Source organism: Lynx rufus, unplaced genomic scaffold, assembly GCF_022079265.1.
Source record: "Lynx rufus isolate CCGP_SWC_20201006 ecotype Redwood Valley unplaced genomic scaffold, mLynRuf1.p SCAF_21, whole genome shotgun sequence".
Lineage (NCBI taxonomy): Eukaryota > Metazoa > Chordata > Mammalia > Carnivora > Felidae > Lynx > Lynx rufus.
Window position 1 is genome coordinate 1,222,583 of NW_025814836.1, and position 12,762 is coordinate 1,235,344.

The window sequence follows — 12,762 nt, forward strand, 5'->3', positions numbered from 1 at the left end:
GCATATATTCTTAGTTTTAAACTGATTTTCATCATATATCCATTTCTTCTAGGCACTGGCACATCTCCACTTAATAGAATATGTTGGAGAACAGACTGCTTTGCTAATAAAGGTACATTAAATATTATAATAGAATGTGTCCCAGCCTCTGTTACTTTGATTTTGTAAAAAAAATCTGGTAAGAATAGGTCACAGACTATGTAAAAAGTATAGCAGAGAATCCTTTTTGTCCTGTGCAGCCTAGAGATGAAGGGAGATTTTCTCCAAAGAATGTATAATTATAGAGGCCTGCAATTTTGCTATGAGCCTTTAGTTAAAATCTCTAAGAAGGAGAACAATTGAGAAATCAGTCTTAGTAAGTGAATAAAAATGCACAGCTCCAGTCCTCTGCCAGGAGCTCAGGTCAGTATAACTAATATATGCTGCCACCGAGAATGGAGCCACCCTGCTCCCTTCCCTAGGTACTGGTTGGCTTGGGTGTGGCTGGGAATCATTCTCCTTAGTTTCCTATAGACCCAGCAGAGGCTCCTGATAATAGCAAGGAAAGCCCATGCTGGTCCTGTTTGCACACCTGGGTCTGCCTTTGTCTTCTGTGTGAGAGGAAGGGCTGGCAACTCTTCTGAGTCTCATATGTCCTACCATCAGATCCTCAGTGTGTGTGATTTATCAATGGCAACTGTGATACATAGCACTGCTATTATCTGCTTCCTTCCAGATGGTCCCAGAGGATCGGCGCCTCACAACTGCCATCATCCTGGTGGTCTGGGTCTCAGCCATTGCATCATCCTTGATTGACAACATCCCATTTACCGCTACAATGGTGAGTTGCACTGCTCTTCCATGTGATATGGACCCAACTTGCCTGGACACAATCTGGGCTCACCTTTCCTTCAAGAAGAAGCAGAGAATGAACCATGTCTGTTTGCTGCACTCGTAGCTATGGAGGAAAGATGTGGCAAAGCTTAGGGCCAGCTGGGCCAGAGATACTGAGTCCACGCTACAAGCTGGAATCCGTGGGCCTGCAGCTGCAGTGGGAAGTGCATCATTAACTAGTTGTTTCAGGGTTAGCCCAACTGAGAGCTGCCACACTTCATGGAAAAGACAGTCTATTTATTTATTTGTTCTTTGAAAGAAAATTGTAAGACACCAAAGATAGACTGGTTGAAGGCAATCATCCTTTATTCCTTGTGAATGCAGACACTGGCCAGTGTGGCTTCTGGTGCTTGGCTTGGGCAGAATTTTGAGTTCTCTATGTGGCCCTGACTGCAGCTGAGATTGGGATACACATTAAAGGTCTTTTACAAGGCTGATGAGCCCTGTTCTTGCTGTGTTTTCTGACATCACTGATTGGTATATGGCAGAGCTGTGAATCCCTGGTATGACAAAGTAAAGGAAGGAATGGGGGCTTGCATACAAGAAACTGGGGCCCTGTCACAATTACCAGAAGTCCCAGGTGTGAACACTTTTCATGGTTGGACTCTGGACAGGGTAATTTTCTCTGTTCTTGTGACCTTGAGGGCCCACCCATCCCCCTTCCAACAGCCTTTGCAAGGGGGCTCCCATTACATTCCACCACCTTATATCACACTGGGAAACACTTGAGACCCAAGGAAGTAGAGCAGAGAGCCTGTCAGTGAGGAGAAAGGTGGTGCTTCTCTCTCTCACAAGACCTTAGGCTGACCTGGCACTCTATGTCCCTCACTCATTGCCTACAGGAATCAGTGTCTGCAGGTTGACTCTCTAGTTACATAGCTATATTATTCTTCCATGGTCTGGGTTTGGTAATTCTGAGCTAATGCTATGACTGTTATTATTTTTTCATGAAGTCCTGAGTTAGAGAAGTTGTACAGATGTTGAATGCCCTAGTTTGGGACACAGCAAAGCCCATCTCTTCCTGAGTGGTCTCTTCTCTCCAGAATGTGTCTCACAGTGTCCAAAGTTGAAAGAACTAGATCATAGATGGGCTTATCTCTCTAATTTGGCTGGACAAGGCTTCAGTTAAAATTCCAGCATGTGCACAGCTGGGTTTTAGAAGAGCACCCCAGAACTTTTTTGGGATTAGATTTGCTCTTTTAAATTTTCCTTATTCCTTGGGCTCTCCCCTTGATTTTGACTTTTGCTTATCTTTAATGGGAACACTATTTTTTAATGTTTATTTTTTGAGAGAGAGAGAGAGAGAGAGACAGAGAGACAGAGAGACAGAGACAGAGACAGAGAGAGAGAGAGAGAGAGAGATCCAAAGTAGGCTCTGTGCTGCCAGGTTCTGTGCTGTTCAAGATGTGGGGCTTGAACTCACGAACCATGAGATCATGACCTGAGCTAAAGTTGCATGCTTAACTGACTGAGCCACCCTGGCACCTCTTTAATGGTAACACTATTAAAAAATATTTAACATTGGGGTACCTGGGTGGCTCAGTCAGTTAAGTGCCAGACTTTGGTGCAGGTCATGATCTCACAGTTTGTGGGTTCAAGCCCCGTGTCAGGCTCTGTGCTAACAGCTGAGCCTGGAGCCTGCTTCAGATTCTGTGTCTCCCTCTCTCTCTCTCTCTCTGCCCCCCCCTGCTCATCCTCTGTCTCTCTTTCTCTCTCTCAAAAATAAATAAACATTAAAAAAATTAAAAAAAATTAACATTAAATTAATTCAATTTAATATTGACATTCCAGCTTTGTTTAGTGCAATCAGAACAGACAAGGAGCCTCTGAAACAGGAAGCTTGAAGCCCCCTCTCTCCTCTTATCCAACGTGCCATTGTTAATTACTCAGTTGCTTGGGGCATAACAGGGTCCAAAGGGCTGAGGCTGTGGGAGGTCCTGGGGGTCTCTATCAACTGGTTTGGAAATATTTCCTTTTTGTTTTGTCTTTAATTTTTATTTTTTAATTGAAGTATAATTAATATACAGCCATATTAATTATATTAGTTTATACAGTGTTTATACCAGTTTCTACAATATAATGATTCAACAACATTGCTCAGTGCTCATCACTTTAAGTGTTTTTTTAAATGTTCATTTACATTTGAGAGAGGGGGCTGGAGGGGCAGAGAGATACTAAGACAGAATCTGAAACAGGCTCCAGGCTCTGAGCTGTCAGCACAAAACTCAAAGCGGGGCTCAAACATGAGCAGTGAGATCATGACCTGAGCCTAAGTCAGACGTTTAACCAACTGAACCACTCAGGTTCCCCTAAGTGTTTGTTTTTTAAATTTGAATATAAATTTAAATTTGAATTTTTAAAGTTGACAATGTTACATTAGTTTCATATGTACAACATAGCGATTTGACAAGTTTACACATTATACTGTATTCACAAGTGTAACTACCATTTGTCCTGATACATCACTAGTATTATATCATTGACTATTCTTTATGGTGTGCCTTTTATTCCCGTGATTTATTCATGCCATAACTGAAAGCCAGGATCTCCCTTTCCCCTCTACCTGTTTTGCCCAAATACCTACCCCAGTCTCCTCAGGCAACCATCAGTTTGTTCTCTGTATTTATGTGTCTGGTTCTGCTTTTTGTTTGTTTATTCATTTGTTGTTTTTTATTTTATTTTTTTTTAACGATATAGTTGTTTATTTTGAACATAAACAGGGAAGATTTTTTGAATACAAGAATAGAAATAGAACTCTAGAGAAAAACATTCCAGTGTTTTGTGGTTCTTTGTAAAGAATAGAAATAATGCTGCCCATAATATATTCATCTAGGTCATAAATTTTATGGCGCACAAACTCAGATGAAAAGATACATTACAGATGGTAATATCATAAACCTAACTTCAAGAAACCTACCAAGCAGATGCTGTACTTTTTGTGATCTGGTAAAAAAGCCTACAAATCTTAAATCACTTTAACACTGTATAAAATGTATATTCGGGTATGTAAGATATTTGCAAACCACAACATAATGGCTGGCTTATATGTATCTCTAAAATGTTTCTTCTGGTTTATAAAAAAATGTTTACAACAAAATAGCTAGAGCGATCAAACCAACTTAATCCCAATAAGGGGAATTGATGTCAAGTCTAGTACATTTTTACTCTTCTCTGGCAGCTCTTTAAATTTTCACTGATATGGACAGGGATTTTTTGCAACCACATAGAGCTAAATTATAGAACTGGTTGTACTAAGCATGCTTCCTAGACCAAGAGCATCACGTAGGAACTTAACAGAGATGTATATTTTCATCTTATGCTTGATATGTTGATAATATGTTTTGCTCTTGGAGGAAGCCATTTGTTGTTTTTTAGATTCCACTTTTGAGTGAAATCATATGGGGGCACCTGGGTGGTTCAGTTGGTTGGGCGTCGACTTTGGCTCAGGTCATGATGTCACAGTTCTGAGTTTGAGCCCTGCATTGGGCTCTGTGCTGACAGCTCAGAGTCTGGAGCCTGCTTTGGGTTCTGTCTTCCTCTCTATCTGCTCTTCCCCCATTCTCTCTCTGTCTGTCTGTCTGTCTCTCTCTCTCTCTCTCTGTCTCTTTCTCTCTCTCTCTCTCAAAACTAAATAAACATAAAAAAATAAAAAAAAATAAAAAAGAAATCATATGGTATGTGTCTTCCTGTCTTTTTTTTTATTAAAAAAAATTTTTTTTAATGTTTATTTATTTTTGAGACAGAGAGAGACAGAGCATGAATGAGGGATGGTCAGAGAGAGAGGGAGACACAGAATCTGAAGCAGGCTCTAGGCTCTGAGCTATCAGCACAGAGCCCGACGCAGGGCTCGAAATCATGGACTGTGAGATCATGACCTGAGCTGAAGTCGGTCGCTTAACCTACTGAGCCACCCAGGCACCCCTGTTTTCCTGTCTTAAAAAAATATTTCCATTCAGGGTAATCCTATTAACATCCGCCCGCCCATCTCACCTTCCTTCAGCTTCCTGTCTGCAATTAACAAGGAGCTGTGGGAGCACACATGAGCCCAGACCTGCTTTTGTGGGCAGCTTTCTTAGGTGTCCCCAGTAAATGTACTTGCAATACATTGCTAATGACTGAGAATTCCCTGACAGACTTTCTCCATTTAAACCTTATCTTTTCAGCCTCATTTGCTTGCACAGGAAGAATTCTCAGGCAATTTGCAAGTTAAAATGTGATTATTCTTGTCTTGGATGTTGAATTCAAAGAATGGTAATTTATGCACAAGATTTTGTGTGTTTTCTCTGACTTATTGGATACTCATCATTATCTGTATTATCTTGCAGCCTTGGTGTGGTAGTCAGTTTTTCAAGGCTGGCTTGTTCTCATGTATCTTCTTCTTCTAAGTCTTTGTAGTCTTCTCCTTGCCACTTGCCCTGCAGGAGGTGCTTGGGCAGAGGACAGACTGCTGTAACCCCTGACAAAGAAAAATGCTCTTTCAGGGTGGTAGAAGTCAGAAGCATTTCACATTTGCTTTTCTGTCTGCATGATCTCATTTTTGTTTTCATTCATCCTTTTCCTTTTCCAGGATCAAAATAATGTGGAGGGTTGAACCTTGTCTAGCAGATTGCAGTTAGGTTTAATAACATGAGCATTTGTAGGAATTAACAGTTAAGGTTCTAGAGAAGGTGAGTCTGGGCTTGAATCCCAGATCCACCATTGTGCAAGCTGAGAAAGCATTAGGTCAGAGAAAATAGAAATGACAGCAGCAAAGAGATGCTGTTTCCCCCATTAGGTTGGGAGAGCTCCTGCAGTTTGATCACTCTGGTACTGGCAGGCTGTCAGGTTGCAAGTCAGCCCCTTGGGGACAGTGCACAACCTCTTTGGGAGGCCCCCGCCCCCCTCTGGTGGCTGAGAGTGTGGCCTCAGAAGGGCCCTGCAGTGCCCAGGCTGAGGGTCTGTCACCTTCCATAGGTGTGAGGACTAGCCACTTTGCCGGATTCTAGCTCTGTGGCACTCCACAAAAAACAAGTAGCACATTTGGGGGACCAACAGCCTCAGACAAGATTCATCACAGCATGTCCGAGAGACATAAGAAAATAAACAATAAGTTGTAAGTACAATTCAGGAGATTTTAAGCATTGAATAAAAAGTACTTTCTGAAACTAAAACCCATAACTTAAAAAAATACTGAATAATGAATTGAAAAAAAAGTCAGCGTTAGGCCTGAGTTAGTGGGTTTGAAGCCAAATGAAAGAGCTAACTAAAAGTACAGAGCAAAAGTACAAAAGAGCAGAATCATGAAAAAAGGTAAGAGATTTGGGTGAGACCCAGGAACCCTAGAATGATAATGATAGGAGTTCCAAGAAGAAGAAAAGAGATGCATTGCATTGACAATATGCAGCCCCTCCATCTCAGGTGGGGTCTGGGTGTCAGCAGCCTTGGAGCTTGTACAAATGTATGCATTGGCTACCCAGACCTGCCAAGTCAGAACCTGTACCTGGACTAGGTGATGGGTGACTGCCTGCACATATGCATTGGAGATGCGCTGGTCTGGGCCAGCGCCCCATCTGCAGTATTTCCCTACCACTACAAATATGCCTGCCAGTGAAGAACTACAATCCCACCCTCTCCATTCTCAGGATCCCCTGTGAAGATGCAAGCTAACCCTAGTATTTGCCTGAGGCACTCATTAAATCCCACATAAAAGGAAAGAGTGGGCAATTCCTCAGAGGCTGGAGCACTCCCCTGTGTATAAGAGACGGGGACAAGTCTCTAGATTAAGTGTCCAAACTTAAATGTCTCACCTGGAGACATTTGGTAGACATCAGCAGCAAAATGACAACCATCAAGAGTGCTAGCTGGGGGTAAGTGCACATTGACCCCAGTAGTGGTGGGTTTAAGGAAGGCAGGTGGTAGGTACAGGGAGGTTAGATGTGGTATAGTAGAGGGAGAGCAGGTGTTCTGAGCCCAGGGAGAGCAGGGTGGTGGGTGTAGGAAGTGCAGGAATTGTGGATTTAGAGAGAGGGCAGGTGTGCTGGGCCAGAGATAGGGAAATACCTGTACAGCTGTGATGCATCTTCCCCCTGCAGGGAAGTAGGCATGGTGTGTGCACTTATCTGATTTTTCCAAACAACAACAATAACAACAACAATAACAACAAAAACCAGGTATCACTATTTTTCTATGAAAAATTTTCAGCTCTCAAATGTTGACAATAAATTCAAATTTCAAAACTGACCCTGCTGGCATCTTCTATTTACATTCCCTTTCACAGAACAGAACATCCTTTTGATGCTCACTGTCTGATAATGCTACAGGGTCATCTTAGGACAGCTATCCACCTGAAAGTGCTGTATCTGCCCCTTTGGCCTTGCCTCATGCCCAGGGCAGCCCTTGCCCTAAGAACCACTGCTGCTTCCTGTTGTTGCCTACATGGGCCATCTCAGCCCTCTTCTGAGTATCTTCTTCCATGTGTCTCTTTCATTGCTATAAGGAATAGCCAAGCCAGCCTCCCTTTAATTGTTAATTCTCCTGCACTCAGAAACCATCCTTTCTAGGGTCGTGGATCAGATGCCCATTGTAGGGGTTAGAGGCCAGGCAGCAAAGTATGTGTCCTCCTGCTAAGATATTTGAAAAGGAGTTTTATATGTATTTTTAAGTAAATTGATATTACAGTATTTAATTCTAAATGTATGATTTAAAGGAATGATGGAATGCTTTTAAGAATGTTAACATATGCTAGCAATTACATTCTTAGGAACTATTTTAATTTAGGATGAGCAATTTTACATATTAACTTAAATGTATGAACCAGTCATATTTTTTTTCAGAATTCCTTGGGACCATAGCTGAGGTGACCAGCCCAGCGGTGGACACTCAGCTGGTCCTCTTGTACAGTGCTGTATGCTGAGCTGATGCAAGTAATGTTTCATGGGATGAGGTGACATCTGTGGTATGATGACCCTATAACAATATCAAGAAGAGAAGTTGTTTTGTACAGACCCAAAGCCAAACTAGTGATGTTAGGGGAACACAGAGGGTCCGGGCTTGGTATGCCGGCAGTGTGTGGCCCTGGCAAGTATCTCCATGGGCCCTGAGGTAGGCAGCAATTCATCTTCACCTGTCTTCCTCCTTTGTTGGGGATTTCTTGGGGCTCAATTGGGATCAGTGCAAACAGAGCCTTTCCCAACACTTGCATGATTTTCAACATCCTCAGGGCTACGATCCAGGAGCCACCCTCCTTAGTCTCTTCCCATGGGCGCTAGGACATCCATTTCTTAGGGCTGAGGAAGCAGCTCACTTTGATGATGTATGAAAGATCTGGAAATTGAGTCCCTTAATACTACCCATCTGCTTTAGCTCCTTTAAAATCTTTGTGTACCCCCAAAGAGAAATGTAACCCAGTCCTGGACCTTGCCCTAGAGTTTATTGTTGCTGATAACTTTATGACCCAAGTCAATAGCCCTTCCTGATGACCCACACTGCTTTACATTCTCCCTTTCCTCTTTAAACACCTACCTTTCACAACTATTATTATGATTATATTTGTGTATTAATCCTCAGCTCCCTTGCCACTATTAGGCTTCACAGTCTTCCTTTGGCAAGCAACACCCACCGCCAGGTTAATCCTGCCCCCTGCCTCCCCATCCACATGCACAGACAATGAAACAGAGCAGCAAGGATTGCTGACTTGTCTCCCAGCCACAGCCCTTCCATCATGGACCCTCAGTGCTGCCTTCCACACAGCTTCATCCTGGGCCTCATCTTCCTATGATTCTTGATGACTCCTGCACACCTCTCATCTCTCTTTGAGCCTCAAGCACCCTTTCTTTCCTTTCTCACAGTTGATGACCTAGCTTTCCTTTTGTGATGAGATATAAGCAGTGATGTGAGAGCTTTCATGAACAATGACCACTGTGTCTGCCTAGTGCATCCTACCTTCCTTCCAGTTGTATGGGGGACATTCCCACTCAGTGGAGGCCAGTCCCTCCACCTGGTGCCACAGCCAAAGTTCTCTCCTGCATAATTTATTTTTCACTTTCCCCTACACAGTTCTTATCAGGATCTAACATGCTGCTATCTCTCCTCTCATGAAGACCCTCAGTGAGCCACATATCTCCATGGCTCCCTTCCCTTTTCTCTGCTTCCTTTAAAAGCCAAACTCTTTGAAAGCAAGGTCTTTCCTTGCCATACTCATCTTGCTGTAGCCCTTCTTCATTTTTCTCTTGACTGCACTGCAAGATCTCATGGTATCCACCCTTGTGAGAATCCAGTGATGTTCCTGGTTCTCTTCTAACCTGGACTGTCAGCAGCACATGATAGAGGTAACCTCTCTCCTACTTGGGTTCTTTCCCTGTTTGACTCCTCAAAATTCTCCTCATATCCATGCAGCCACTCTTCCTTGGTCTCATTCTGCAGGCCCTCTTCATCTTCCAGCCCCCAAACACTGGAAGATGTTCTGGCCACTTCACTCTCTAGACTCTTTGCTAGTGGTGTCATCCAAGCTCATGTTCTAAATTCCACCTGCATCCACCTGCTCCTGGGCTTCTCCCATATCCAGTTGCCCTGCTTACCTCTCCACTGAGATAAAATAGGTATCTCAAACTTAACATGTCCCAAAAGAAACTCTGATTACATCCTTCCCCAATCTTTCTCACTTCCATAAAAATTTCATATGCTCAGAGTCCCAAATTTTAGAACCAGCTTGATCCATTGCTTCTTCTTATACCCCACAGCCAGATGACCTTCAGAGCTTCTAAATACAGCCAGTTTCCATAATCTTTACCATTGCCCCCAAATCCTAGCCAACATTTCCCACCTGTATATTGCAGTTACCTCCAAATTGTTCTGTTTCCACTCTTGCTCAGACCCAAACATCCATTCTCCACTGAGTATCCCCACTTTGCTCAGCACAACTCACAGTCTTGCAGTGCCTGCATGCATGCCTTACCCACTTGGACACCATTACTTCCTTTTTTTTTGATTTAACTCTATTTTTTATTTTTTAAAATTTACATCCAAATTAGTATATAGTGAAGCAATGATTTCAGTAGATTCCTTAATGCCCCTTACCCATTTAGCCTGTACCCCCTCCACAACCCCTCCAGCAACCCTCAGTTTGTTCTCCATATTTATGAGGGCATTTTGAAAAGCTCACTTTTTCATTTTCAGTAGCCCCAAATATTTACTGGAAGAGAAATGAGTAACATCCTGGGAAATCTATCTGATGCAGAAACAGAAACTCCTGACACAGGGGGCCCCTGAGCAGTCTTCACAGCATGTTTCACTCTTTGATTTCGTTGTCTCATAATGAACCCAAATGTTATAGATGCAGTCTCTAACTTGAAGTTTTGGTTCTTTGGAGGAGCAAGCAAAGGGCAGCTTTTCACAGCACGTGGGCATCTCTCCTCTGGAACTTTCCCTTACTTTCCCAAAGTGACTGATTTTTTTTATGACACATTATCCCCATAGCTTACTCCCATCATCACATATAACACACATCTTCTTCCTCCACCAGGTTGGGACCATATTCTCTTGTCCATATTCATTTCTGCCTTTTTTTTCAGACATTAAAATTTTATTCTTTATTTTTTAAAACTTACATCCAAATTAGTTAGCAAATAGTGAAACAATGATTTCAGGAGTAGATTCCTTAATGCACCTTACCCATTTAGCCCATACTCCCTCCCACAACCCCTCCAGTAACCCTCAGTTTGTTCTCCATATTTAATCATCTCTTCTGTTTTTTCCCCCTCCCCGTTTTTATATTATTTTTGTTTCCCTTCCCTTATGTCCATATGTTTTGTCTCTTAAAGTCCTCATATGAGTGAAATCATATGATTTTTGTCTTTCTCTGACTGACTTATTTCACTTAGCATAATAATACCCTCCAGTTCCATCCATGTAGTTGCAAATGGCAAGATTTCATTCCTTTTGATTTCTGAGTAATACCCGATTGTGTATATATACCACATCTCCTTTATCCATTCATCCATCGATGGACATTTGGGCTCTTTCCATACTTTGGCTATTGTTGATAGTGCTGCTATAAACATGGGGATGCATGTGTCCCTTCGAAACAGCACTCCTGTATCCCGTGGATAAATGCCTAGTAGTGCAATTGCTGGGTCGTAGTGTAGCTCTATTTTTCATTTTTTGAGGAACCTGCATACTGTTTTCCAGAGTGGCTGCACCAGCTTGCATTCCCACCAACAATGCAAAAGAGATCCTCTTTCTCTGAATCCTCGCCAACATCTGTTGTTGCCCGAGTTGTAAATGTTAGCCATTCTGACAGGTGTTAGGTGGTATCTCATTGTGGTTTTGATTTGCATTTCCCTGATGAGGAGTGATGTTGAACATTTTTTCATGTGTTGGTGGGCCATCTGGATGTCTTCTTTGGAGAAGTGTCTATTCATGTATTTTGCCCATTTCTTCACTGGATTATTTGTTTTTTGGGTGTTGAGTTTCATAAGGTCTTTGTAGATTTTGGATACTAACCCTTTATCTGATATGTCATTTGCAAATATCTTTTCCCATTCCCTTGGTTGCCTTTTAGTTTTGCTGATTATTTCCTTCATTGTGCAGAAGCTTTTTATTTTGATGAGGTCCCAGTAGTTCATTTTTGCTTGTGTTTCCCTTGCCTCCGGAGACATGTTGAGTAAGAAGTTGCTGTGGCACCAATATGTCAATAAATTTCATATATATAAAAATAAAATAAAATAAAATAAAATAAAATAAAATAAAATAAAATAAGACATAAAAAAAAAAAAAGAAGTTGCTGTGGCCAAGATCAAAGAGGTTTTTGCGTGCTTTCTCCTCGAGGATTTTGTTGGCTTCCTGTCTCACATTAGGGTCTTTCATCCACTTTGAGTTTATTTTTGTGTATGGTGTAAGAAAGTGGTCCAGGTTCATTCTTCTGCATGTCGTTGTCCAGTTTTCCCAGCACCACTTGCAGAAGAGACTGTCTTTATTCCATTGGATATTCTTTCCTGCTTTGTCAAAGATTAGTTGCTCATACGTTTGTGGGTCCATTTCTGGGTTTTCTATTCTGTTCCATTGATCTGAGTGTCTGTTCTTGTGCCAGTACCATACAGTCTTGATGATTACAGCTTTGTAGTATATAGCTTGAATTCTGGGATTGTGATGCCTCCTGCTTTGGTTTTCTTTTTCAAGATTGCTTTGGCTATTCAGGGTCTTTTCTGGTTCCTTAGAAATTTTAGGATTATTTGTTCTAGCTCTGTGAAGTATGCTGGTGTTACTTTGATAGGGATCGTGTTAAATATGTAGATTGCTTTGGGTAGTATCAACATTTTAACAATATTTGTTCTTCCTATCCAGGAGCATGGAATCTTTTTCCATTTTTTCGTGTCTTCTTCAATTTATTTCATAAGCTTTCTATAGTTTTCAGTGTATAGATTTTTCACCTCTTTGGTTAGATTTATTCCTAGGTATTTTATGATTTTTGGTGCAATTGTAAATGGGATCGATTCCTTGATTTCTCTTTCTGTCACTTCATCATTGATGTATAGGGATGCAACTGATTTCTGTGCATTGATTTTATATCCTGAAACTTTGCTGAATTCATGAATCAGTTCTAGCAGTTTTTTGGTGGAATCTTTTGGGTTTTCCATATAGAGTATCATGTCATCAGCAAAGAGTGAAAGTTTGACCTCCTTCTGGTTGATTTGGATGCCTTTTATTTCTTTGTGTTGTCTGATTGTAGAGGCTAAGACTTCCAATACTATGTTGAATAATAGTGGCAAGAGTAGACATCACTGTCTTGTTCCTGACCTTAGAGAAACTGACAGTTTTCCCCCATTGAGGATGATATTAGCTTTGGGTTGCTTGTATATGGCTTGTATGATCTTGAGGTATGATCCTTCTATCCCTACTTTCTTGAGGGTTTTT

General features: G+C 41.7%; 1 protein-coding gene across 1 annotated transcript in view; it reads left to right on the top strand.

The window, feature by feature from the left end:
• Positions 1-12,762, top strand: part of OCA2 (OCA2 melanosomal transmembrane protein) — a 424,483-nt gene that overhangs the window by 274,028 nt on the left and 137,693 nt on the right. The window contains exons 19-20 of the mRNA XM_047086660.1: positions 53-112; positions 716-820. Of these exons, the coding sequence (XP_046942616.1) occupies positions 53-112; positions 716-820 (165 nt within the window). The remainder of the gene's footprint in view (positions 1-52; positions 113-715; positions 821-12,762) is intronic.